We start from the raw sequence: 26,005 nt of genomic DNA, 5'->3' as shown, positions 1-26,005 counted from the left end.
TCTTTGTCTTAACCACACACACTCAGATTTGCATCGTGCTTTTATTGAACGTGGAACACATGATATTGCATTGTCTCCCCTGATGCACCTGGACATGACATTATATGCAAAGACAAGCACGTTAACAATCAATGCACAACCCCAACAGGTTAACAAAGCTGAAAACCAAAAATATCTATATCACACTACTTTAATTGTTGCCATTTCACTATACTATAGCAGTCGCATAAGATAAAGTGTATATAGTGCATTTAGAATAAACCTCGTTATGCAGTGACAATAGGAGTGTCCACCCTGGATGGATGTCCATTATATTTCACTTTTTTTTGAAGGCACTTAAACCCTGATACAGATCAACTTCCTGTTTTCATAAGCAGCAAGGCTTCTACGCTACTCAAAGCCTTTTTACCAAGTTTGTGAGGCCTCACACATCTAGGCGCCACATCCCTGGTATATTGATTTAATGACTTACCAGGTATTAACATAAATTAAGATTTCAGGCAGACTGTTTTATAATGATCACATGACTGTTTTTTGAATTTGTCTATATTGTTTAAACATTGTTGATGGCTGTATAAGAAAAAAAATACATCCTCACATTATTAGTACAAATGAAGCAGCAGCTCTGTTATCCGGTAGATATTTTGCTTAAAGGTCACATTTTATCCTCCTTTTCAACAAATTTAAATAAGTTTAGAGCTCTTTAGAACGTGTGTTAAGTTTTTATAAATCCACTCTGATCCTGTGTTTGATCATGTCTATAAACCCCTCTATTTCAGCCCTGCTCAGAACAGGCTGTTTTTGTGTCTGTAGCTTTAAATATGTAAATAAGCTGTCTGACCACGCCCCCTCTCTGGAAGAGCTCGGGTGGCTCAGTCTTTCTCGCTCCATGTCCTATTGTTTGCGATGAGAAGGCAGACTAAGAGGGCAGAACAAACACCTAGCTGTGGGAGTGACACCCACCTGGGGGAGGGGCTACTGCACTTTGTGATGTCATTTGTGCTGACATTTTTTGCAAACAGTAGCAGGCAAAGACTTTCCTCATAATCCGGGGGTTTGTAGACAGGCCAGGAACCCACATTACTGTCTGAAACTAATGTTTAAGTTGCATAATGTGGGACCTTTAAGCATAGAAACAATCTACAAAATCTCTTCAAACTCAAGTGTTTGCCATGATCTAAAATTGAACGTAGTAAGTCAAACTTTGAACCTAAATATCTCCACTCCATATTGCCACTCTTGAAGCCATCTTTTTTTGTTGACATTGAGTAAATCTGTTTGAAACGAAAGCCCTCTTCAAGCCTGCTACACAAATATCCTTTACTCAGATAAAACACAACCTAACACCTTTTATGGCACTCTGCATCTGTTAAAGTCAAAAAGAGTCGCATGTAATACCAATGTAATAAAATAAAGAGTACAGGCTGGACCTGCTGTTTGTAAAGGTTTTTGAGATAACATTTGGTATGCAAATAAAGATTGACTGAATTCTTGTATTTAGAGTAAATATTTTGCTGACAGCATTTTTCTCCATGTGATATAATGATAATTTTCATCAACATACTGTATCATGTGACTTTAAATCACTTGTGACATTAAATAGTCATTAACATAAAGTCCGATCCAAAAGCTGTGAAACCAGTAAAAGCTCAAGAGGCATGATACTCTTCGCTCTGTTGAAGGTCAGCAGTAATTCAACCAGTGTTTTTTAAGCAACTGAAGGGGAACCTTAACAATGTTTTTCAAAATAAAAGCCCTCTAAAGAGGTAATGGGGGGTTTTGTCAACTGAACTGCTGGACATTTGTTTGAGGCCTACTATGCGACTTTCAAAATAAAACTAATGCTCTGTTTCATGAGCGTCTGTGAGACAGAGAGTAGGCCGGGCCGTCTCTCTTCCACCATGTGGGGGCAGAGAGAGGTGAGCCTCTTAGCCGATCAGCTTCATTGTGAACACAGAGCTCCAAACAACAAACCCTGAGGGATTTTGACTTCACTCTTTTTTTCTGGTGTATTTTACTTTGATATTTTTATGTTCAGAAAGTCGCATAGTAAGCCTTTAAGGTACTAAAGTTACATTTGTATAAGAAGTAAATAAAACATTTGTCTAAAAACTAAACATTACATTAAAGCAAAGTTAAATATTCTACTTTTGTGCAACACACTGTGCAAATGCAAGCCAATCGGGCAAAACTAGGTTGTAAATACATCTTTATATAATATATCATTTGGAAAAAACAGCTACATTATCTATCTACTTGAACTAAAATGCTACAGCACCACAACTTCCACCTGTTTCAAGCATATGGTGAGAAACTGATAACCATCAGAATCTCTTTTTTTTTTTTTTTTCTATGTCACATTGTAAAATCACTCGAGGAGAAAACTCCCATCACGGATGAAATGCAATGTGTTTGGTTAAAAATGTCTGTTCCTGGAAGGAGACACAAGTGTGCACTGTAGCCTTAATGTCATACTACAGAAGAAGTTATAATGATTATGCAAGATAAATATGTATACCTCTTTCACAAGTAACATTTAGCCCCTGCATACTGTTGGAGTTCAAGGCACTTCTGATGTTTACATCAGGAGAAGATTGCTGCTTTGTGTGTTTGTCTATGTGCACTCCTACAGGCCCTCTTCTTCTCTGCTGCCTTAGTTTCCCTGGCAACCCTGTTGGACACGGAGGAAGAATTAGACAGCAGCAAAAAACAGAAATAAAGTGTGTGTGTGTGTGTGTCCTTACAGAGGTGGTACGTTTGCGTTTCCAGCAGTCTGGGTTGAGCCTCTTCTGTTCATCTGCGAGGGCTTTGGCCTGTACTGTGAACACGCGACGCTCCTCACTTCGCATTTTCTTCCACTGCTCACCGAGGAGGACACTGATCGCTCTGAAACACAAAATCCCTCCTCCTTAAAGTCACTGTTAACACAGAAACACAACACGTGGAGACAACACCCACCTGTTGTCTTTTCCGGGGTACATCTGCGTGTACTCCACCCTGAACTTCTTGGCAAACAGCATGAAGGCGTTCATTGGCCGCTTGCACTTAACAGGCGTGGCACTTCCTGCTTTGCTGTCAGGATGGCTTTTGGTTGGCTTTTGACAAGGAGAGCGGGAGGGACTGGGACTGTGTGTGTCTGTAGAAAGAAAAAGTTTCCAAAGTTCACAAGGTGATTTTAAAGTGATGCATCTTCAACCCAGCTTCCTGTGTTTTTGAATACTAACACCTGTTCTTAATGGCTCTGTCATGAACTGTAAATAAAAGGTAGATGTAGCCAATAAATCATCATCTATCACTTTAAGCCTCAAAGACTTCAAATCTTTTTTTTTTTATTTAGAATAAAAATGTGTGTGGTTTGGTCGGATTGGGATTATTTCTCCAAGCTGTTGCTTTCACTCATTTTGATTTCTGCCCTGGCACTTGTGTTTTGTGTTAAACAGAACGTGAGGAAGTCTGGTGTGATGCATACTTTTCAAGATTCTTTGAAAAACGTGACATCCACGTAGTTTCTGCATACTGCATTTTAGACACTCGTACAGTAGACGGTTTTTAAAAAAGTCTTCTGCTCAATTACAGAGTCAGCTGATTTTCTAGAAGTCTGGCACCTTGTGACGTGTCTCTGTCTGGAGAAACAGCTCCCCCGCTGGACTGGGAGGTACGCCGCCTTCTGGCCATACCGCTCAACACATACACCGCAGAGGAGTCCAGAGGAGTGAAATCATAGCTGAGGAAAACACACAAAATGAAAAAAAGGTATTGACTTATACCAACTGAATGCAGCATGTGTCTTTTTTACCTCTTAAATGTGTCGAAGACCAGCGAGTTGTCGATTTGTTTGGCATCTCTGTGTCCCGGAGGAAGGCACACGCCTCCTATTTCCATTTCATAGCACGGTATCCCATGACGCACCACGGTCAAGCTTGGGTAAAACGACGACCACCCTGACAGAAAGTGACAGAGTGTTAAAAAAACTTTGATATGAAGAACTGTTCTGCACGTTTCTCATCATCACTCCTACCTTTGTTTTTGACATAGAACGGGTGATCCAGTTGGCAGCGGGTGGTCACAGGCGCCTGTCCGAATGATCCGGGGTCAAACGTCAGCTGCAAGACGGCCTGACCGAACACCACGATTTCTGAATTCTCCACCAGCTGGAGACCTTCAGAGCCATAACTCTGCAGAGAAACAAAGAGGTTTTTAAAAGGTTCTGTTCACTTCTGATAACAACCTTTCATCCTACACTGAACTAAAACTGACAAAGTGTCCAGACACACTGCATTAAAAATGACAATGCACACGAGGTGGAGAACAAACATAAGCACACAGTGAACTCAGAAGTCTGACAGTCTAAGTGCCGCCTTAAGCTTCTTGCATAATGCACCTTCAGAGATCTGGATTGCTCCTCATCAGCAGAGTCCTCTACCTCAGCAGGGTCCATGTCCTCGACGTCCTGCCACTCCACATTAGAGCCGCTGTGGAAACGCAGCTGAGTGCCTAAAAAAAAAAAAACAGAGAATAGCTGCGATGTGGTCACTTTTTTTTTTCTTTTTTCACTTTTTTCCTTTTATTTCTTGTCGAACAAAAAAAAGAAGAAGAGGTGACCCAGTTTGAGGACATCATCTCTCTTTTGCGGAGCTTCGTGCACCGACCTTTGAGGAAGCAGTGCCAGGCTGTGGGGGGCCAGGAGAAGCTCCAGCCCATGTCTTCATCGTCTGACAGGGAGGATTTGGTTGACACTGCAGAACCACATTCACTGCTCTTCTGTTAAAAATGAAAGTGGCAGCTATGTCAGCTACATATGAGATTAACGGGAAAACAAACAGCTGCTGCGAAGTCAACTGTAAGCTCCAAACAAACAAGAACAGCAGCTCAGTGTTGACCTGCAGAGACAGCTTTATGACACAGAGCTGGAGTCATTCATAGGAAGGAGTTTTACATAAAAAGCCACAAAGCTTAGCATGAACATAATGCAGAGCAGAGTTTAGCAGGTAAACTTGAGCTGTACCCTTCTGCGTCGACGTTCCCTGCCGTGACCTCTGGTGGGCGGCGATGTGCTGCCGGGAGGAGAGGGGGGAGGTCGGGCGTAGGAATGTAGATTAGTGCTGGAGAGGTAGACGGACGAGGAGCTGAAAGAGACACGAGTGACAACAAACGGAGAAATATGTAAATCTGACATTTAGTGTTTAAAATAGACACTGCAGTCACTGCCGTGCACTGAAGCTTCAGTGTTTAGCCAGCTCTGCACCGGTCTTCTGTGCTCTCTCCATTTTTCAAAAGTATCTTCAGTATTTATCCTAGTTTGACCAGGATTCTACTTGTGTGGAGCTTTTGAGAAAAATGTGAAGGCTGTTTTAACGTCAGGAGGAATCAGTTTTACAGGCAAGAGGCAAAAGGGCCGTGTGAGGTCGACTTAAAAATGCCTTCTCAGGTCAAGGAAAAAAAACAAACCGCTCTGGAAGAGAAAAAAAAACAACAAAAAACATGGCTGCTGCGTTATTGATGGAGAAGCCAGCACTTCATCATAGTATGTTTCGGGGGGGAAAAAAATCCATAGCATCTGTTTTAGTTCGTAAGGAAGGGAGGAGCCTAAAGTCTACCCACCTGCTGTGACGAGACTCCTGTAGCAATGGGCTCTGGGGCCCAGTGGCGATGTGAGCCAGCTGTGTCAGCCAGTGTGTGTCCGGCGGCTGGGCGTGTGCACTTTGTTCCAGGTGAGACACACCCACACCCACCTGGTAGACAGGAGGTGCTATTAGCACCGCCTCCTCTTGGACCTCCTGCAGGTCAGGGAGGTCGTCTGAAAAAAAAGAAAGCTGTGGTGTTAACGTTATCACTTCTGTTTGTCCGTCTGAAGCTAAAGCACACTCGTGTAATGTACCGTATTCCATGTAGCTGTCACTGGTGGGGAATCCTGTCGAGGAGGAGAGGCTCTCCTCACAGCAGAGAAGCTCATGTGATTGGTCTCCGTCTGCATCCATCATCACCTCTGAAGGTAAGACAAACAGGGTCAATGCAACACACACACACGAAGTCATCCTTTGTAGTTTGGTAACCACGGTGAATAAGGTTAAGGTCCTGATTAGGAAAAAAGCCTTTAAGGATTACCAGCCTCAAAGTTGACGTCATTATCCTAAATTAGGATTACTGAAGTGAATAACAAGCATCCCAACTTCCTCAAATTCTTAAACGCAATCTTCTGACTTTACATCAGTTGCTGAGCTTTAACCATCAACCAGGAAGTCTTGGCTAACCTGTCTGGTCTTTATTCTTACTGATTTTTCTTATACTACAAAAATCAAATAAATAAAGATGGCTCAAAACCAGGACCAGCTCAAGATCAATACCCCGATCTCGTCACTCTCAAAGTGACGCGCCTGTTACAGAATCTGTTTGACGTGACAGGAAAAACACGCCTTACATTTCACGGATTGTACCTAAAGACGTTAAGTTTCTAGAATTATTAAAATTACTGTAATAACCATTTATTTGATGTTATGCTTTTCCTTGTTGAATTGTCCCTTTTTCTATCTTTCATCAGTGCGTACGATCACTTCTCTTTATTAAAGAAAGGCACGTTTATTTATAGTGAATATTTCAGCAAAAAGGAAATTCAAGGTTCTTCACACGCGACATGTAAAGCATGACGACGAAGGGCTCACACACAAGCTAAAACTAAAACAAGAGTTATGAGAAATACGAGTGAAATGTACAGTGCACAGTTACAGAAAACACATTAAAAACAATAGTTTAATGGAAGGCTGTGAACAAGTGAGCCCTCAACCTTGATTTAAAAGAACTAAGACTTCCAGTGGTAGATGTTGGGAATAAACATTTCTAATCAAATACAAAAACATTTTTATGAATATGAAAAAACAAAAACTGATTTTTCACCTATTATCTATAAGTGGATTTTTTTTTTTTTCAAGGGAGTCCTGCACAAGTTACACTCACAAGAAACATAACAATTTAAATTATTTGACAGTTAAGAACAATTACATTTAAAACTAAGACTTTATGACCAGATCAGTGTGTTTCCCTTTAAAAGGGTGGGTGTCAGTCACTTCACAGGACATATTGTCTACAGGTCACATTACCTGTGTGTTCACCCTGAGGCTCTGAGTCCAACTCCTCTCTCGGATGTTTGGGGGTCACCACCTCCCACACCATGACCTCCTGAAACATACTGAAAGTACTGTACTCACTTTTTTTAGACTGTTTCAGCAAAGTAACTTTAAAAATAAGCACCTGGAACTATTCCACCAACACACATGCACAGAAACGTAATCCTTCACTGAGCAGTAATGTAAAGGCTGTAAATAGTTGGGGTGACATAGCTCCTGTAAGGAGACACAGGGTGATACAGGGTTAACACTGACATAACCGAAATTTTATGTTTACGTTTTTAAATGGAGGTATATGGGTGTAATTGTTCACATAAAGTGATAATATTCCGTTACAATCGTGTCAATAAACATGAGAAGAACATGTACAGTCTTATCTATTTCACAATACTGGCGTCATGTGACTCCCTCTTGTTTATAAACTTTGGGATCGTGCACGCATGCGCATAACAAGTCCATTCATTCAGTGCTGAGAAGAGCAGCGATAACACATTAAAATAGAAAATACTTCAAAATCACTAAACAACACAGCACGTTGCCGCACAGAATTGACTCACTATAGTGTCGTGATAAAATGATGTCGATGCCAAAGTGTGTGAGCCTTTAAAAAAACTTCAAACGAGGAAGTGTTACTTTGTGATCACGACGCAACAAAGTGGCGTTTAAATAAAAGTGGACACGGAAACGACACCGATTTATCCTCTGTATTTTCACAAACAATCACACGGACGGTAACTGTGACATTCGGGGTGTGAAAGTGTGGCTAAATGTGACAAAAAATGACGAGGCAACGTGTTGCGCAAAGACTTTAACAAACAGCTGAGAGGCAACAATGAAGCCTGACGGGGAGAGAAGACAAACTGCCTCCAAAACAACACAAATAAACACTGTCAGCTCCACATCTTTCACCGAGGGTCAAGTCAAGGAGTGAATCATTCACATGGTCGAATCAGTTCTTAAATTAGACGTTTTTAAAGCCGCAAAAGATTTCAATGAACTTCCATTTAACTCACCAAAACAGTCGCCTTGTACGCGAATAAGGGGGGGCTGGTATCAACGCTGACTTCTCAGCGATCCTATTGGCCGGATCAGATGCCAATCAAGGGCTAATCGCCTCCTCATTGGTCAGTTCATTGCAGACTTCATTTTCTTTACCACAACAATAAACATTGGGTGGGTAACAGGCAGCATTTAGGAAACAGAAGGAAGGGCGGGTTGTAAGTGTGGAAAGGTATAATAATAATAATAATAATAATAATAATAATAATAATAATAATAATAATAATAATAATAATAAGCAGCCGACAAATAGCGTTATTATTGTCATATACACAAAATTAAACTATAAGCCTGTTGTTTCAGGTGAAAACTGTAAATATAAAAGTTGAAAGAAAATGTCCCTCTCCTTCGTTTCAGAGACTTTCTTGCCTCGAGTGTAAACCCATAAATATCCCTAAAAACCCATAAATATCCCTAAAAACCCATTTGTAATATGATGCAAGATGCTCCAGGCAGAAAAAAAACTGTGAGGCTATAATCAGATAGAGTAACATCCTTTCATGAAACCAGAGGCTGAGAGGAATCTTCTCTCAAGATCAAAAAGCAACACTGTGACGCCTGTAATCCGATCAATTCAGCGAGTCAGAAAACAAGTCAAATATGATGGAGCATTAAAAATATAGTATCTAAAAGACGATGAGAAAACGTGTTTACACTTTAAGCATGCATAGATAGATAGATAGATAGATAGATAGATAGATAGATAGATAGATAGATAGATAGATAGATAGATAGATAGATAGATAGATAGATACTTTATTGATCCCGAGGGAAATTCAAGCAGCATCAATTCTTGAGAACACAATAATTTAAAGTTTCAAAGGTTTCAGGAATAATTAAAAAGCTCCGCTCAAACAGGAATATTTACAGTATGTGTATAAAACAAAGTTTCGTCAAGAATATTTTTTATTAAGAGTGTCAACTGCCCTCTAGCGGCCGTATTGAATAATTGCATAAAAATTAGAACCTGTTAAGTTTAACAAGATAACAAAGGCACTTCCGGTACTTATCTATGAAATAAAACAATATTATTTTATTTATGAAACTCAGTTAAAGTGTATAGTTATTCAAAATCTGTCCGGAGAAAGAAGAATAAATGCCTGCCTTCTCTTTCACAAGACAAATAAATAACAAGGGACGTAAACAATTCAAATTGAAAAACAGAAAATAGGCAAAAGCAGAAAAATATTAACATTAAAAGTTTTCTTTAACAAATGATGTAAAAACGATTAACAAAAAATACTTAAATTATAAAATTGCACATATACGAAGACATAAAACAAAGCAAAGATCAAATGCCCATTTTTTGTGAGGATATTTAACGATAATAGTTTTATAATTGTACTATTGAACCTCCCCAACGCTCACGCTGCTTTTTGCTCTTTAACTCTGTAAATTAACTTTTCAATCCCTTCATATAGACACTCAGAATATTATAATCACCCCAAATTGAAGAACGTGGTAAACAGGTGTCATGCTTTATTTTGAAGAGAAAAGCCGGAAGTACAGTTCTTATTGTGGCGACTTAAAGTTATCCGGCTAGCTTGACATCCTTCCTGAGTTGTACAGCTGCGTTTCCTTAGTTCAGACAGCCTACTTCAAACTTCACAACAACTTTTCTCCTCTGTGTTTTAGTCTCTCCATGTTGCACAAATGCCGAAACTTTCGCCTCACAGTGTGGATTTAGTTGCCTTCAGCGTTCATTGGTGAGTCATGTGAATATTATTATCTTGTTTCCTCCTCAGCTGTACCGTTATATCTCCTACAGACTAACCACGTTATGTGGCGGCTGCTCTTCAGACTGTATCTCTCCTCTCAGGGTCAGCCCTTTGTTATTGTTACTGCTGAGTTTATTGTGTAGTTGTCAGAGTTGAAAACAGCGGAGTGTCGCTTATAGCTCCATCCATGCTGAGTCGACTTTTGCTTCCTGCTTTGTAAACTTCCTCTGCTGATGTGCGAGAAGAAGCAGAAGGGAAACTGCAGCCATTACATCCTCTGACAGCAGGCAGAAATGAATGCTATCAGTTTATTTAAAAAGGAAATGTTTAACACCGCTCTTTGGATATTCCTTGATTTATTTTATTTACAGTAAAGACAGATTTATTTACAGTATTAAACACGCTCCCAGCAGTTAAAGGACTTTTAAAAGCCAAAAAAACAAAAACAAAACGGTTTAGACTATAATCTAAATCAATTAAATTATCAAAGAATAAAATCAGAAATTATTCAAATGAGATAGAATCACATAACTCACAAAATATGTAGTTGCAGTGCAGTAATGAGCTGATACTCAGCAGAAAAAGAAAACAATGAAAACAGCAGGGTAACAAAGTATCTGAAAGTCAATACTTAAAAAGACAGTGTGAAAGATCTCTATGGGCCTCCGCTTTAACTTTCAATATGGATCAGATGTATGGGCCCGGTACAATATGTGTGCACATTGAGGGATTTGACTCTGGTTACATTTGTTCTCTTTGTGCAGCAGTGGTCCGTTGGTTTCTACTGTCATTGCTAAATGTGCACAGTTTGAGTCAATGCTGTGGTTTCAGTCGCGTGGGGGCCCCCTACTCGCCTGGGGCCCCTAGCAGTTGCCTGTTGACACACAAACAAACATTCATCTCAATCTGATGTGTTCAAACTGAAGACAAGAGTGCAGTGGTGAGGAATGCAAAGGATGCTGACAGAGACGATATAACGTGATGTCATTATCGTCGGCCTGTTCGTCCTGCTCGTAGTCAAACAGTCAATTCACCAACAAACTGTTACAGCCTCACTGTGGCACAATAAGAGTAAAGATGCTGCATTTTATGTCAAATAAACAAGTAAAGTTAATTACTCTGATTGAAAGTCAAAATGTCAATTACTCTCAGTGACTTAGAATCATTTTGGAGTTGATTTAAATGTTGTTTGTACTGTGAAACTGAATGTGTTTGATTTGCCGGCCCTACAAGCTAGGCGATGGACGGGGACCAGATCCAGTTGAGTGACGAAGAGCCCAAAGTTGTGCGTGAAGAGACCCGGAGGAGGAGAAGAAAGAAAGCCATCAGCTCGTCCTCCTGCTCCTCCATGGATCAGATCTCCGTGGAGTTTGTTCTGCCGAGCGTGGTGCGGGGCGGGAGCAGCCATGACACCCTGCTGCTGGAGGTGGCTGGAAACTGGACAGTGGAACAGGTCTCCTCGTTTGTCCTGGGTAAAAATAAAAAGCTGTTTCTCGTGGCTTCAGTGTGATTAGCTGCTCTTGTCGTTTGCTGTCCAGGTGAAAGCTCAGGTGTGGATGAAGGCGGTGACTTTAAACCTATGTCCCGACTTCTACCAGCGCCTTTCTCCCGACCACTGCATCCTGCTCTACCAGAAGAAAGGCAACCTGTGTGAGATCTACGACAAACACCAGGTCTTCCAGACGCTGGACTGCATCCGCTACTGGAGAGGTACCAACCAGTGACAAAACATGACATTCAGAAAGCAGTTTACATATAACACATAAAACACGTTGTTTTATTTAAAAGCACTGAAGAAAGACGTGGGCCGGATCCAGCTGGTTCCCCGCCCGCAGCCCTCAGATGAGTCCCAGCAGTACCAGCGTTACCTCAACTACCTGATCGGCTACGACGTGACCGACGTCAGCAACGTGCACGACGACGAGCTGGAGTTCACCCGCAGGAAGCTGCTGACGCCCCGACGCATTGAGCTGTCTGATCGAGACCCCAAACTCTACTCCATGGACCCCTGGGTGACCCTCAAGCCGCTGCCTGAACATCTGCTGAGCAAGGTGAGCGCGTCACAAAAATGCAATTTTCCCAGATAAAAAGTCAACTTAATTTTTTTGTCGTTTGCAATAATTGTACCTGTTACCAGATGATTTGAAATGAAAAAAAGTCCCTTCATGTAACGACTCAGATTGGTCTTTAGGAAAGCTGGAAAGGATGTTTTCTGTTAACATACAACTTCCAATAAACCTCTTCAAATGAATAAAAAAGAACAGGTAAAATGCACCGCTAGCGTCTCTTTGCGCCTGAGCTGATATCACATATTTAAATGAGCTGATATCACATATTTAAATGAGCAATAACGCAGACCTTTAAGGAAAATGTTTTCCCTTTTCTATGAGCACGATCACCATTGGAAAAAAGAGTCTAATTCACAAACAACAGTGCTTATAGCCACGCACAGTTAGAGTGGAGCAAAAAAAAAACGAAAAAAAAAAACATCTGCTGAGAGTTGGTGGTAACTGCACCGCAGTATTTCTGGGTGTTTAGGAGAACCATCTTTACGGTAGGTTTCATCGCTCTCTTTTTTCTTTTTCTTTCTTTGAGTTGCCCCAGAAAAGTGAAACTCATTTTACATCCTTCAACAGAAAACAACAACCAGAGTAAAGGCGCAGACACATCGTTAGCTCAATATGCTAGCTCTTAGATGGAGCAAAATGATGCACAATTTTTAGAGCAGTTAGCGACCGGAGTCCATCAGCAATCTTTTCTTCTCTGACGGTTGATTTTAGACATCGACCTGCAGTTTAAACCGTGACATGACAGGAAATACAGACTTTTAAGATAAGATAAGATAATCCTTTATTCATCTCGCAAGCGGAGAAATTTACAGTGTTACAGCAGCAAAGCAGGACAGCAGAAGAAAATCACACAGTGCAAAAAAATAAAATAGATAAAAATATAAGTGTAGAAAAAAATATGCATCAATACAATAAGTAAAGAGCATCATAAGTTTTTTAAAGGTTTTACTTGAATTTTGAAACATTCATTCTGGTTATGATACCAGATTCAAACATTGGAGCATCAACAGTTTGCTGTTTAAAAAACTCCTTTGACTTTGATCACTTCCAGGAAATAATATTTTAATTAAAATACATTAATGTTGGTGTAATGAGTTTCATGATTATTGTATGAGCCTCATTTATTGACCTAACAGTTTTATTTTATTCTATCTGATTTTATGAACCGTCTTTGAATGATGAACGCAAAGAATGTCTGTTCAACCAAGATTTGAATTATTTCTCAAACATATGTTTCTGATTTATTCCCTTATTGACTTGCTGGGACGTTCCTTCGTTGACCTTGTTTGAATCGTTTCCCCCTGCAGATCAGTAACAGCCACATCCTGGTGGTGATCCACATCAGCACGGTCAGCCAGACCATCAAGGTCTCCATCGACGACACGCCAGCACAGGTACAGTGATGTAGTGATGACCTTTACATGTGCAGAGGCAGAAGTCCTTCAAGCAGGCGGCCCAGGTTGAAGTCTGACTTGACAGTTTTCTACTTTCCCAGGTTTTGACCAGCTTTTTCACCAAGATAGCAAACAAGAGAGTTTTGCTAGGTATCCCTGACGACACGTGTGAGTCCGACTTTGTGCTACGCGTGTGTGGAAGGTACAGTCTTCCAGGAGGATGAACCTATTAAAGCTGCTCTCGTAGAGTTTATATTGATCGAAAGAGTTTGTGAGAGTGACGTCTTCAGTGTTTGCTCACACAGGGAGGAGTATCTGTACGGGGATAAACCGCTGCTGAACTTCAACTGGATCCGTCAGTGTCTGAAGAGCGGAGAGGAGATCCATCTGGTTCTGGAGAAGCCCCCTAATCCAGACCTGGATCTGGTCCAGAAGGACGACTGGGCCCAGGTGGATGACTGCACAGGAGTGGCAGGTAAGTTAAGAGAAGGATCTTGTTTTTGTTAAGTGCATGTTTGATGGTGGCTGACCAGGTCTCCTCCTGACTCTCCCCCCGTGTGTCAGGGACCCACGAGCAGCTGACGATCGACGAGAAGGACCACGAGCGAGTGTTCACCATCTCTATGTGGGACTGCAACAGGAAGTTCAGAGTGAAGGTGCTGGGGATCGACATCCCATCTCTACCCAAAATCCCAGATTTTATTGTCTTTATCGAGGCCAGCATCTTCCACGGCCAGCAGCTTCTAGCTCAGGTAACAGAAGAAACATCCTGTCAGCATCTAACCTCTGACCTCAGATTCAACAGATGAGAAAAAAACAACAGCTGATTTGTTACCCAGAAAGGGTTTCCTTGACATGTGGACCTTAACCCTGCGATGACCGTTTCATGAACAAAGTCGTTATCTGCTGCCCTTGAATTGCCCCCCGGGGACAAATAAAGTTTTTTGAATTTGAATTTGAAAATTGTCCAATCAGACGCCGGTGCTCGTCAACATGGCGGGAGAGTAAGTATGAGTGTTACACGCCTCGCACATGAAGCCTCTGACAGTTCATCAGTTCAAGTGGAGACATGAGATGTTATTGGGCCCTGCGATAATCCCTCTGGTGGTGTAAACTGGCAACTGCAGCTCGAGCCACACACTCCATCGTGATCGCCAACAAACATGAACGTTTTTCCCTTTTCACATCAAATAAATTACACTGAAAAATTGTGACTTCACGTTTGTGGATTTAGCAGCAGCCTGTGAGAGTCCATTTAGCGACAATAACACCAGCACTCGTTTGGTTACGTCTGCCATTGCACTGATCAATCTCTGCGAACAAAACTGACATCATGGCACGATGACGCCAAAAAGGGAGGCGACACCAGCGCACTGTCAGGTTTCCCTGGCTGCACATAAACGCCTTAAAGTGACTTTCTGAACATCTTCCCGATTAATGGAGTTTGTTGTAACTCTTGCTTTCGCTCTCACAGGAGAGGACGTCCTCGAAAACCTTCAATGAAGAGGTGCTGTGGAACTGCTGGCTGGAGTTTAACATTAAAATCAAGGACCTGCCTAAAGGAGCACGCCTCAACCTTCAGGTGAACATTTCACGCACAATACATCACGCTTTTTTTTTTTTTAATGATGATTATGAGGTGCATCAGATGCTCATACAGTTCTTACAAAGAGAATGATCTCAGTCCGTCTGCACTCAGGTGGTCTGTGGGAAGCAGACACCAAACTCCAAGGCAGGCTCAGGCTACCAGGATAACACGGCAGGAACAGGCAGCCATGAAGGTATTCAGACACATTTAACATGTTAAAGTGGACGTCGCCCTTTGGTTTGACAAATACCATTTGGAGCTTCATGTTTTGTTTGTATGGAACACAAAGTGACGGGATGGATACACATCTGTCTCCAGTATCTGTGCACTAAAATACACCCTTCTGTGTGGTAGATTTGAATCTAAATTGCTCTTAAATTCATAAAAGGAACACCATGTTGGACCATAAACTACTACATAATAACATGGATGGAGCAGCTGAGTGCCGCCTGCAGCTTCTCAACCAGATGAACAGAAACGAGGAAAGACGAGAAAACATTACATTTCGAAAATGCCGCAGCCAAATGATTGATATACATCTACATTTAACTTTTTACTTTTATAAATAGTTTTTTTATCGCCCACTAATATGCAAACGTTTAACTGATGTGAAACAGTAGATGTTCACTGTCTATCTGGGTTGTCTGTATACATTTTTGCCCCGGTCTGATTTTTCCGTCAAAGTTCCAGGAAGTGTCATTTTATTTGCGTTTTCACCATCCTCCTCACTCCGCTGCGCTTACAGAAACCAACAGTACAAAGTGCAAACTCCATCACTCACTCCTGATCTTCACCTGCACAGCCAGAGCACACACTTCTCTCGGAGCTCTCACAGCACACACTCCTGCTCTCAGGCGGTGTCGTCTGTAGGATGGAGAATGACACACACAGACTCTCACTTACCTCCTCTGGAAACATGACGCTGGTAAATATCCAGCAGGTCAGGGCCGATGATGACGCCATACGAGCACGTAGGACGAGCACGCGAGGGAGCGCATGCGTCAGGTTACAGGTGCAGTTTGCCTGACTGCCCTGTGGTATCACTACAAACGCCGTATTTTTGAAAGTTACATCCTCCTCCTTTAATGAAAGATACCAAAACAGACGACGAACTTCGCTCATATGCAGCCAAACAACCAATGGAAACGCCCCCCTGCTGGTCTGTAGAAATAAAACCAAAAGGCTCCGCCCACTTCTTATGTTCCGTCTGTGTATCAAGGTGAGAATGTTAAAGGCATGGCTCTCATCCCTCTGTCTCCCCCACGTTTCAGGAAAGACAAAGAATCGCCTCCTGTACTACGTCAACCTTCTCCTGATCGACCACCGCTCTCTTCTCCGCCAGGGCGAGTTCATCCTCCACATGTGGAAAATGCCCGAGAAGAGCGAGGAGAGCAGCAGCAGCATAAACGCCGACAAGCTCACCTCGGCCACCAACCCGGACAAGGCCTCCAGCATGGCCATCGCCATTTTACTGGACAAGTACTGCTACCCCGTGGTGCTGCCCAAGAGCCGGGACACGGGCAGAGATGCAGGGAGTGAGGAATCGGAGGGAGGTGAGCGAGGTCAGAGAGAGATGCCCAACCACCTGAAGAAACAGTTCGGGGCTATTGTGTCGACCGACCCGCTGCACCCGCTCAGTCCTGAGGACAAAGAGCTGCTGTGGCACTTCAGACACGAGTGCATGCGTGACCCCAGGTGCTTTATTTGTGCTTTTTTCTACAAAATTGTCCACTAAGATGTTCCCTGATGTTAGTGCTGGACATTTTTATCACCTTCTTCTTCATGTCTTCAGGGCCTACCCGAAGCTGCTGGGATCTGTCCGGTGGGGGAAACAGGAGGATGTGTTGGCAACGCACCGCCTGTTGGAGCGCAGCAGTGCGTGGGACAGCAGGTAAAAGGAGTCAAACTGAAGCTTGTGTGTGTGTGTGTGTGTGTGTGTGTGTGTGTGTGTGTGTGTGTGTGTGTGTGTGTGTGTGTGTGTGTGTGTGTGTGTGTGCGTGTGCGTGTGCGTGCCCTTCATAGTCTCACCCTCGCACATCTTTCCTGCTCAGTGGTCTGGATGTGGGTCTGGCCATGCAGCTGCTGGACTGTCACTACTCAGACGCTCAGGTTCGCTCCATGGCTGTCAGGAAACTGGAGACTCTGGAGGATGATGACGTGCTCAGATACCTTCTGCAGCTTGTACAGGCGAGTCTTCCTCACATTCCTTCTCTCTCTCTCTTTTTTTGTGAAATAGAAAATTTTTGCACCAATACACCAAGACTGATTCTTTGTATATGTAAATGTACTTGGCAACGAAAAAAATGATTCTGACTCATTGCTAAGTTTTAGCTAGTCACTTTTATTTACTTTTCTCGCCCTTACTAGCTCACACATTGGTGATTCAGAGTCTTATATCTGGCACTTTTGTCACCCAGAGCAAAAACTCAAAGCTCAACCCTCCCAGTTATTCTTCCGTCCCAGCTGATTCACAGTTCCAGTATTTCGTCGCTTCATGGAAAGGAGCAGCTCAGTGGCCGCACACACAGCGCGTTAGCCTGATGTGACTCTGCGGTGAACTTTGCATGAACGTGATGAGATATCAGCAAAACACAAGGCCCTTTGGTCTGATGGGGAAATGACTCACACTGCTATCTCTCCATCCTGTGAACATATCTGAAAGTTAAATAACATAAACGTATTCCACCGTGTATGAACAGTAGATTCCTTTATACTGTGTACAAAGAGTGTTTATTATGATGAATTACATTCTCTCCTCCAGAATGAGTAAATATTATGTAAGAGTTAAAGTAAAGCCGTCTGCATTAGGCTGTAAACAGCTTTAACTCTGTGAGGGTCAGTACATGTCGAGCTGATGTCGGTGTGTTCATTTAGTTTTCGGTGTGTTTCACGCTGCAGTCTTTAGCTCCTCACAGTGTGACCTCTGAACTCCAGCTGTCTTCTGAAACTTAGAGGAACGCTGTTGAGCAACATTTCATTTGTTGTGAGTCCTTGGACACTTTGTGTTCACAAAGCATGGTTAGGTGGTCTCTTAGAGGAAAGTGTCCATACTCACTTTCAGTTGATGAGCACAAACGTTTGCTGTACTTAGAAATAAACACAAAGCAGAAAGAACTGGACTCTCTAAAATACCACATCTTAACTTTTTTATTTTTTTTTAAAAGGAATCAGAATTCACAGTTCTTTAAGAGGGGTTCACGTGAGTCCAAATGTGTGCTTGGTTTTGTATGTTTGAGTTTCCCATTGTCTGGTCTTTGTTGTTTTGTCCTGCAGGCAGTCAAGTTTGAGCCTTATCATGACAGCGCCCTGGTCAGGTTCCTGCTGAAGAGAGCGCTGAGGGTGAGCAGCTGTCTGTTACCTGTCGGAGTGATGTAGTCCAGTTGATCCGTCATAAACCTGCAGTCTTTCTTTCTTTCTTTCTTTCTCTCTCTCTCTCTCTCTCTCTCTCTCTTTCCACAGAGTAAGCGCATCGGCCATTTTCTCTTTTGGTTCCTGCGCAGCGAGATCGCTCAGTCCATGCATTACCAGCAGAGGTATGCTGTCCTGCTGGAGGCCTACCTCCGAGGCTGCGGGGAAGACATGCTGCAGGACTTCAGGAAACAGGTCTGCATGAAGGATTCAGGTCTTCTGCACACTTCCTTGAATAAAACTGTGTGTGCATGGAAGGATTTGTACTGCAAAGTACCAAAGTAATGGGCTTGATTGGCCTAGACTGTAATCATTGTAATATCAAATATTTTCATCTACACTGTTGGAGGAGATTAGAGGCATAAGATGAGACATTCGCCGTCCACTTCTCAGTGACTAAAAAGTGATGCTTGCAGGTGGAGCTGACTGAGGCTCTGCAGAAAGTCACCAGAGAGATGAAGGCAACATCGGCTGACAAGTGTGACATCACAGCTCAAGGTGAGAAAGTCAAAGGAAAGTTTCAGGCCATCATGCAGATTTACAAGCAGATCATGCTAACATGTTTATACCTCTTGGTTCTCCTTGGTGAGATACCAAGATGTTAAGTTGACTAATGCACAGTTTCATCAAAAATGTGCAAAACATTTTTTACATCTTAGGTTTGTGATCTTCAAAGATTCAGAAGGAGCGTGTTTGCTTAATTGAACTCCTGCTGCTGCAGCTGACTGACAATCAGTTCTTTGTTTCTGATGTGCTCTAGGCTCAGCTTATGACCTGGTAAAAAAAAAAAAAACAGTATTTGAAATGATTTCATCCCTCATGTTTGAAACATGTCATGGGGCAATGAGAGTAAAGCTGTGCTCCTTTTGCCAGTGGTGTTTCAGCTGCGTCAGAAACTGGAGACTCTGCAATTGTCGGGTCTACCGGAGAGTTTCAGAGTCCCCTATGACCCTGGACTCCGAGCTGGAGTCCTGCTGGTGAGTGTCAATCCATACGCATCAGCACCTGTGTGTCTGCAAGTAAAAAAGAAGAACAACGTTTGACAGCACGTTTGATTTTTCAGAGTGAGAAGGAAAAAATGAAAACTGGATGTGTAAATGTGTTTTTTGTTTTTATTTTGAAAATCCGTTTCAGATCGAGCAGTGTAAAGTGATGGCCTCTAAGAAGAAGCCTCTGTGGCTGCAGTTTAAAAGAGCCGACCCCACCACCCTGTCCAAAGACCCCATCGGCATCATCTTCAAAGAAGGAGACGACCTCAGACAGGACATGCTCATCCTGCAGGTGAGTACCGCGACACTCTGACAGACAGAGTTAAGGACGGATTCTTTGAGCGTCCTCTCCTGTCCCCTCCAGATTCTGCTCATCATGGAGTCCATCTGGGAGACTGAATCTCTGGATCTCTGTCTGCTCCCGTACGGCTGCATCTCCACTGGGAACAGAATCGGTCAGTTGTTCGCAGGTTAGTTGGACGTACAAGACGCTCCGTGGTATTGATCTTTGTTCCTGACCTCCCAAAGGTATGATTGAGATCGTGAAGGACGCCACCACCATCGCTAACATCCAGCAGAGTGTGGTGGGAAGCACCGGAGCGTTTAAAGACGAAATCCTCAATCAGTGGCTGAGAGACAAGTGTGTCAGCGAGGACAAGGTACACACACACACACACACACACACACACACACACACACACACACACACACACACACACACACACACACACATCACCGCCAGCTCATTCGCAACGAGATAAAATGTCAATATGTATGATACAGGTACACCACGAACAAAAACACATCCACCTTTCTTTTCCTGAACGTCTTCTTGAACAATGAACTTTCTTAAGTTGTCATGTCAATGTGGCAGACGTTAACAGGAAGCATGAAGCAGTTTGAAGGACAGTAAGGAAGTGAAACTCAGGGGTTTTGCTGTTGTCACAACAAACACCCACACACACACACACACACACACACACACACAATCTGCTTTTAGTTCAGACACCTGCAGCCCTCCTTCTTTTTATGTTGCAGCAGTGAAGGCCAGAGAGCTGTGCACAGAGTAACACAACTGATCATTGCTGGTTTCAGATGTCGTCGTCATGCTCGGCGCTCACCTTGCACCCGTCTGTGTCCTGACAGGGGTGACGGTTTAAAAAGTGAAGTTGGCTCACATGCATTGATGTCACATTTCTATCTTGAGGCAGAAAAGTCACCAAAGAGTCTCAAAGAGCCAATCTGAAAGAAATCTACTGAGGAAAATGATCGGATGATGTCTGTTCTCCTGCTGAGTTTTGATTTGGCTCCAGAATGTTTTTGGTTTTTGTTTTGACCAGAGCAGGTAGGCAGTTTTAAGGCACCCCCACACAACCGTAGGACCCCCCCTCCCACGCAAACCAACAGGTGTTTCAGAGATGAAAGCCTTTGCATTTTTTTTTTTAAAAAGCTCATCGACATAGAGCCGTGGTAAAACTAGGATACATAGTAGAGATGTTTTAGAAAAACAGGCCGATGCAGAGCTTCAGTGTCCACGACATGGCAGCCTGCATGCACATCGAGTCGTGGGAGGGGGGAGCAGGGTAGACTGAATTAGGACTGCAGTACATATTTCAACCACCAGGTGTCAGAGTTACATATTGCTCCTTTAGCTTTTGTTCAGGCTATACACAGAAGTAAATTATTCCAGAGGGAATATTCAGCAAAAAATGTTTTGAAGTGCAACAAACCGTTATCAAACCTTTTTCTCTGTGTGTAGTTCCAGCAGGCTGTGGAGAGGTTTCTGTACTCCTGTGGTGGCTACTGTGTGGCGACCTACGTCCTGGGAATCGGGGATCGACACAATGACAACATCATGATCACTGAGTCAGGTAAAGTCGTCTAACGTCTGTGTTTCCATCTGACGATGACACAGACGGAAACATGACCTTTTGTTTCAAATAGAACGATCAAGTGTTCACGTTCGATCGTTTATTTGTCGCTCTTATTGATCAACATCTTCCGTACGTTAAAGAAACACAAGACTCACATCCTTTGTGTTTCTGCAGGGAACCTCTTCCACATCGACTTCGGCCACATCCTGGGGAATTATAAGAGTTTCATGGGAATCAGTAAGGAGTGGGTTCCCTTCGTACTCACGCCAGACTTCCTGTACGTCATGGGAACGTCAGGAAAGAAAAGCAGCCCCCACTTCCAGAAATTCCAGGTGCACAACATGTGATTTTTTTCCTGAGGATATTTTGAAGGCTTAAGCGGGAATTTGTTCATCTTCATTTACACTTGCACAAATATGCATCCAAGATTTTAGTAACATATATAAGAAAGGTCATCAGTAGGAGAAATACTCCCAAAACTCAGCACGGGGTTAAAGTAATGAAGGTGGGGGTAGCCACTGTCGCTAACATCTTATCACTATTGTTGCAGGTAGATTTGTTTTTTTAGCTGCATGTATTTTACATATATATTTGTGTTTTACATCCTGTATCTTTGTTTTAGGACGTGTGTGTAAAGGCTTACCTGGCTCTTCGGCACCACACCAACCTGCTCATCATCCTCTTCTCCATGATGCTGATGACCGGTATACGACCTCCTTTTCTAAAAAAAACAAAAAACATTCTTTAAGTTTATTTAATCATTTTTCTCTTTTATTTAAAATGGACATTTGTCTTCACACCGCGACATTTAGTGAATTAAAAGTGAAACTGGCTTACTTGTTTGAACCTGGATGAGTTTCACTTTTAACTCAAATTTATTTCCCTTGATGAAAGCTCACACGTGTCTTGTTTTTTTTTTTTTTAATCTAACTGTCAGGCATGCCTCAGCTGACCAGTAAGGAGGACATTGAGTACATCCGGGAGGCCCTCACTGTTGGGCGCAGCGAGGACGAGGCACAGCGCCACCTGCTGGACCAGATCGAGATCTGCAGGGAAAAAGGCTGGATGGTTCAGATTAACTGGTTTGTTCACTTGGTGCTGGGGATCAAACAGGGTGTGGAGAAAAGATCAACCTAAGGAATCTGTCAGAATTAGCCGGGATGAAGTGTTTAACCTGTCTTGTTTTTTTTATTTTGTTTATTTTTATTGAGTAACTTCTGCTTTTAAATGTAAATTAGAGACGTACAAGAAGGTTCAGGAAAGTCCCAGAAAATATGGAAATACTGAGGCTGTGTCCAAAACTACATTCTACATACTCAAAATATATATACTGCATACTGACCCAGCTGTTAGCATGCCATTAGCAAGTAGCCACAAACTGAAATATGGGTCACACAGCGAACTTCAGGTGCGACGGTCGACCTGTAAATATAATTCAACAACAATATGCAAACGCACTAATACAGCTACGTAGTCAGTTTAATATTACAGTATTTCAGGACAGTTTTTTTTAAGCAGCCGGCCGGTGAGCTCTGTGATTGGACAATCTGAGAGCTACAAGTAGGGTGGTTTAGTATGACCAGTATATGCAATTCTGGCCGATCTACGAAACATCCAGGTGTTTCTCGCACACACAAAACGAAATCTTCTGGTTTCAAATCCTACTCAGGTAACCTCAGGTCTAGAAAAATGAACCCAGTGGGGAAGTGCAAAATCCTCCGCTTGAGGCTGGCTCCAGGAACACAGGAAGTCACTTATGCAGCATAACTGAAAAAAGATGTTTTTTACAGCAGAAGCCAACATGTTTACTGCCTGGTGCAAAAAAAAGAAAAAGGTCTGATTGGTTTTTGTCATCACTGGAACACAATGATGGGAATTTTTTTTAAAGGCTCTGATTTTGAAAACGATAAAATCTTATCCATAGTCAGGCGTTTAGCTGACATGATGGTGGGCACGATGTAACAGTTGGTCAAGAGGCTTAAAATCTGCTTCAACTCCAGCTCTCAGTCTGTCCTTAGGTTGACTGAAAGTTAGGCTGAGACAGCATCACCAGCATGGAGACTGCTGCTGATGATGAGCCTCCAGCGCCCCCTGCAGGAACAGATGGACGACGTCCCTCAGAATTCATTCATTAATATTAATACTATTTTATAGTATGAAAGTCTGCGCTTTCAGACACAGTTTGTGATTTTTGAGCTACCAGCTGAGAGAGATGCTGGAACCCCAGTTTCTAAGAGTGACTGAAAAAAAAATGTGAAAGACATCATGAAGAATTAAAGCTGCAACAACAGGAGCGACTGTCAGAGACACTGCTCAGACCAAGTCAAACTTTCTACTGAAGAGACATTATCAAAGCTTTTAAACCAGTTCACATCTTCTCTTTCATCTTCAACAATTTCGCATTTACTGACGACGTGTATTTTTAAGAAACAGTTTTAACATATTTTTTTGTAATTCTCTCTTTATTGAAACAAAGTTGAGTCATGCATACATGAACATTTGGCATCTTCATACATTAATAACATAATGTCTCTTAACCCTGAATGTATATATGCTGTACCTGATCACTGGAAAATTACAGAACGCTCCATTCCCAGCAGCATAGACAGTATGAGCATATTTACAAGTGAGTGTGCAGTCTTCTCTCCTTATTTTCTTCAGTGCAGATTGAATATAAAGGAGAGTGAAGAGGCAATGTTTTGATCTCTTTGCACGCTGAGGAAACACATTTTTCACAGACTTCCTGCTCATTGTTTGGATTGAAATACATTGCTTGTGTCACACAGTTTTTACTGCACTGAAGAGCATGACCTTGTTTGTTGTTTTAATTTATTTGGTCTAACTGTACGATGTTTAAGAAGTTCTTAATTATTAATTAGTTTCCTTACCAGAGAGGGAAGATGAAGGGATCAGCATTGGAGTTTTATTCTTCTTTTTTTCTTTTCCCTATCAATATCACTTCTTACACATCTGGAAAGAAACAGTTCTATTGACATTTAAATTCCCCCAAACATGAGTATTTTAAGCCAAAGATTATCATGCTGCACATGTGTCGATATCAGGGCTTTTTAAACTACTGAAAAACTTCTCATATTGGCTGGAGGAGCTGTAGAAGTGAACGCAAACACCACATTTTTCAGTCGGGCTTCACCTGCCTTGAAGGCAAATATTCTCATTATTGCGATGTATAGCAGACTCTGTTGATTCGGTCATGTCTTACCTCAGGAGACCGCTCGCCCCGCCTCCTGTCAGACAGGGATCGTCTCCAGCTGTGAGGAGTTCGTGTGAACAGCCCCGAAATGTATCAACTACACAAAATGTAATAACTGGGCGATAATGGAACCAAATGGTGAGCCCAAAGTGTAGTAACTTTTTGCCTGATCCGAAATGTAATAACTTTATATTACTTTTTTTTATAACATTTAGGGTTGTTGTTACATTTCAGGGTCTAACTAGATATTCTCTTGACTAACTGGTCAGAAGCAGTCCCCCTGTAAAGATGAGTTCAGGAGTACATAGATGAAAACGGCCGATGATCTTGTACGGTGGTTTGTTGGGGGCTTTCAGTGACTGCTGGTCAGTTGCCTCTTATCGGGTAGCCCTACTCTAAAAGGTTTTTAAAATGCCAAATCATTGAGGAAACAAATCTTCAATTTGAGATGACTGAGATGAAAAAGTACAATATCCACACATTTCTGGATCAAGGCTTTGTCAGAACGAGACTTGACTCTGTGACATTGTTGATTCAAAAGTGATGGAATCTGAGTTTATTGTTACTCTGTGAACATTGAAGTTTCATTTAAGTCAAAAATAAAAGCACAAACTGATCAGTATTTAAAAAGATTCTTTACAAAATGTGTCTGAATGATTCAAATCTTTTTTTGTAATAAATTTTATTACTGGTGCAAAAGTTCTCCATTGTTTATTCTTCAGATTAATCAACTTGAACATGTTGACTTTCTATGTCGTATCGGACTATTTAATTTTAGATTATTTATACCAGTTATGATGTGCTTTGTTTCTTAATTGTTGTATTTTATTTCATTTGTATAAATCTTAAATATTATCTGACGTATTTGCCTTCAAAAGACCTCTTCTTCTTTTGTCTGCTCCAGAAAATGTTTGCTCAAACAGGCTGTTTGGAGATTTTCTCTTTATGACATCACAAAGGGCAGTATCCACTTATGTGGGTGACACTCTGACAGCTAGGCGTTAGTTCTGCCCTCTGAGTCTGCCATCTCACTGTAAACAATAGGACATGGAGTGAGAAAGCCAGAGCCCTTCCAGAGAGGGGGCGTGGTCATACACAGCTCATTTACATATTTAAAACTACAGACGAAGAAACAGCCTGTTCTGAGCAGGGCTGAAATAGAGGGGTTTATAGACATGCTCAAAGTGGATTTAGAGCAAGAAACTTTACACAAATGTTTTACGGAGCTCTGACTGAGACTTGGTTAAAATTCTTGAAAAGGAGAGTAATATATATCAACTGTGATAATGCACTTTAGCCACAAGGTGGGGCAACATCACAAGCCTTCATCCAAAGTCACAAGTCTCAAAACTTGGAACATATCAAACATTCATCCTAAACTTCCCTCTCCTGCTGAACTCGTTGCATCACTTCACTCTACACGCAGTATTTCCTCAGAGGAGTGGGTGTGAGCGAACAGCAGGAAGAACACGTGCCTTTCACGTCTCTGTGTTTTGTGTCAATAAACGGCTGCGTTTGTTTTTGATGTTCAGGATCTAGAGGTCTAACTGGATTAAAAAGATCCTCCTCATTTC

The 26,005-nt window shown here is 42.2% G+C and overlaps 2 protein-coding genes across 6 annotated transcripts; one reads left to right on the top strand and one right to left on the bottom strand.

The window, feature by feature from the left end:
• Window positions 1-22: 22 nt before the first annotated feature.
• On the bottom strand, window positions 23-8,186 carry LOC306817599 (HMG box-containing protein 1-like). 3 transcript variants are annotated; one of them, XM_079334612.1, is made up of 13 exons: window positions 8,135-8,186; window positions 7,095-7,173; window positions 5,879-5,986; window positions 5,602-5,797; window positions 5,006-5,126; window positions 4,650-4,761; window positions 4,382-4,494; window positions 4,019-4,175; window positions 3,797-3,941; window positions 3,606-3,724; window positions 2,959-3,136; window positions 2,745-2,886; window positions 23-2,671 (listed from the first exon to the last, which is right to left on the bottom strand). In XM_079334612.1, the coding sequence occupies exons 2-13, from the start codon at window positions 7,165-7,167 to the stop codon at window positions 2,654-2,656; spliced, it is 1,482 nt and encodes a 493-aa protein (XP_079190738.1). In that variant the 5' UTR covers window positions 7,168-7,173; window positions 8,135-8,186; the 3' UTR covers window positions 23-2,653. The 3 variants fall into 3 exon arrangements, with proteins under 3 accessions (XP_079190738.1, XP_079190740.1, XP_079190739.1); XM_079334614.1 differs by lacking the exon at window positions 8,135-8,186 and adding an exon at window positions 7,935-8,096 and having other exon boundaries at window positions 7,095-7,170; XM_079334613.1 differs by lacking the exon at window positions 8,135-8,186 and adding an exon at window positions 7,679-7,810.
• On the top strand, window positions 5,857-25,130 carry pik3cg (phosphatidylinositol-4,5-bisphosphate 3-kinase, catalytic subunit gamma). Of its 3 annotated transcripts, none has more exons than XM_079334587.1 (25): window positions 5,857-5,992; window positions 9,816-9,886; window positions 11,132-11,351; window positions 11,437-11,608; window positions 11,687-11,949; window positions 13,275-13,361; window positions 13,463-13,563; window positions 13,667-13,836; window positions 13,926-14,113; window positions 14,836-14,943; window positions 15,061-15,142; window positions 16,221-16,644; window positions 16,742-16,840; window positions 17,001-17,140; window positions 18,227-18,288; window positions 18,409-18,552; window positions 18,774-18,855; window positions 19,231-19,334; window positions 19,492-19,638; window positions 19,711-19,801; window positions 19,875-20,005; window positions 21,106-21,217; window positions 21,395-21,552; window positions 21,843-21,924; window positions 22,158-25,130. In XM_079334587.1, the coding sequence occupies exons 3-25, from the start codon at window positions 11,139-11,141 to the stop codon at window positions 22,355-22,357; spliced, it is 3,360 nt and encodes a 1,119-aa protein (XP_079190713.1). In that variant the 5' UTR covers window positions 5,857-5,992; window positions 9,816-9,886; window positions 11,132-11,138; the 3' UTR covers window positions 22,358-25,130. The 3 variants fall into 3 exon arrangements, with proteins under 3 accessions (XP_079190713.1, XP_079190714.1, XP_079190715.1); XM_079334588.1 differs by lacking the exon at window positions 5,857-5,992 and adding an exon at window positions 8,329-8,352; XM_079334589.1 differs by lacking the exon at window positions 5,857-5,992 and adding an exon at window positions 9,104-9,740.
• The last annotated feature ends 875 nt before the right edge of the window (window positions 25,131-26,005 follow it).

The sequence above is a fragment of the Symphodus melops genome (assembly GCF_947650265.1).
Source record: "Symphodus melops genome assembly, chromosome: 22".
NCBI lineage: Eukaryota > Metazoa > Chordata > Actinopteri > Labriformes > Labridae > Symphodus > Symphodus melops.
Note: the sequence above shows the minus strand (reverse complement) of the source record. Positions and strands in the feature narration are given on the sequence as shown.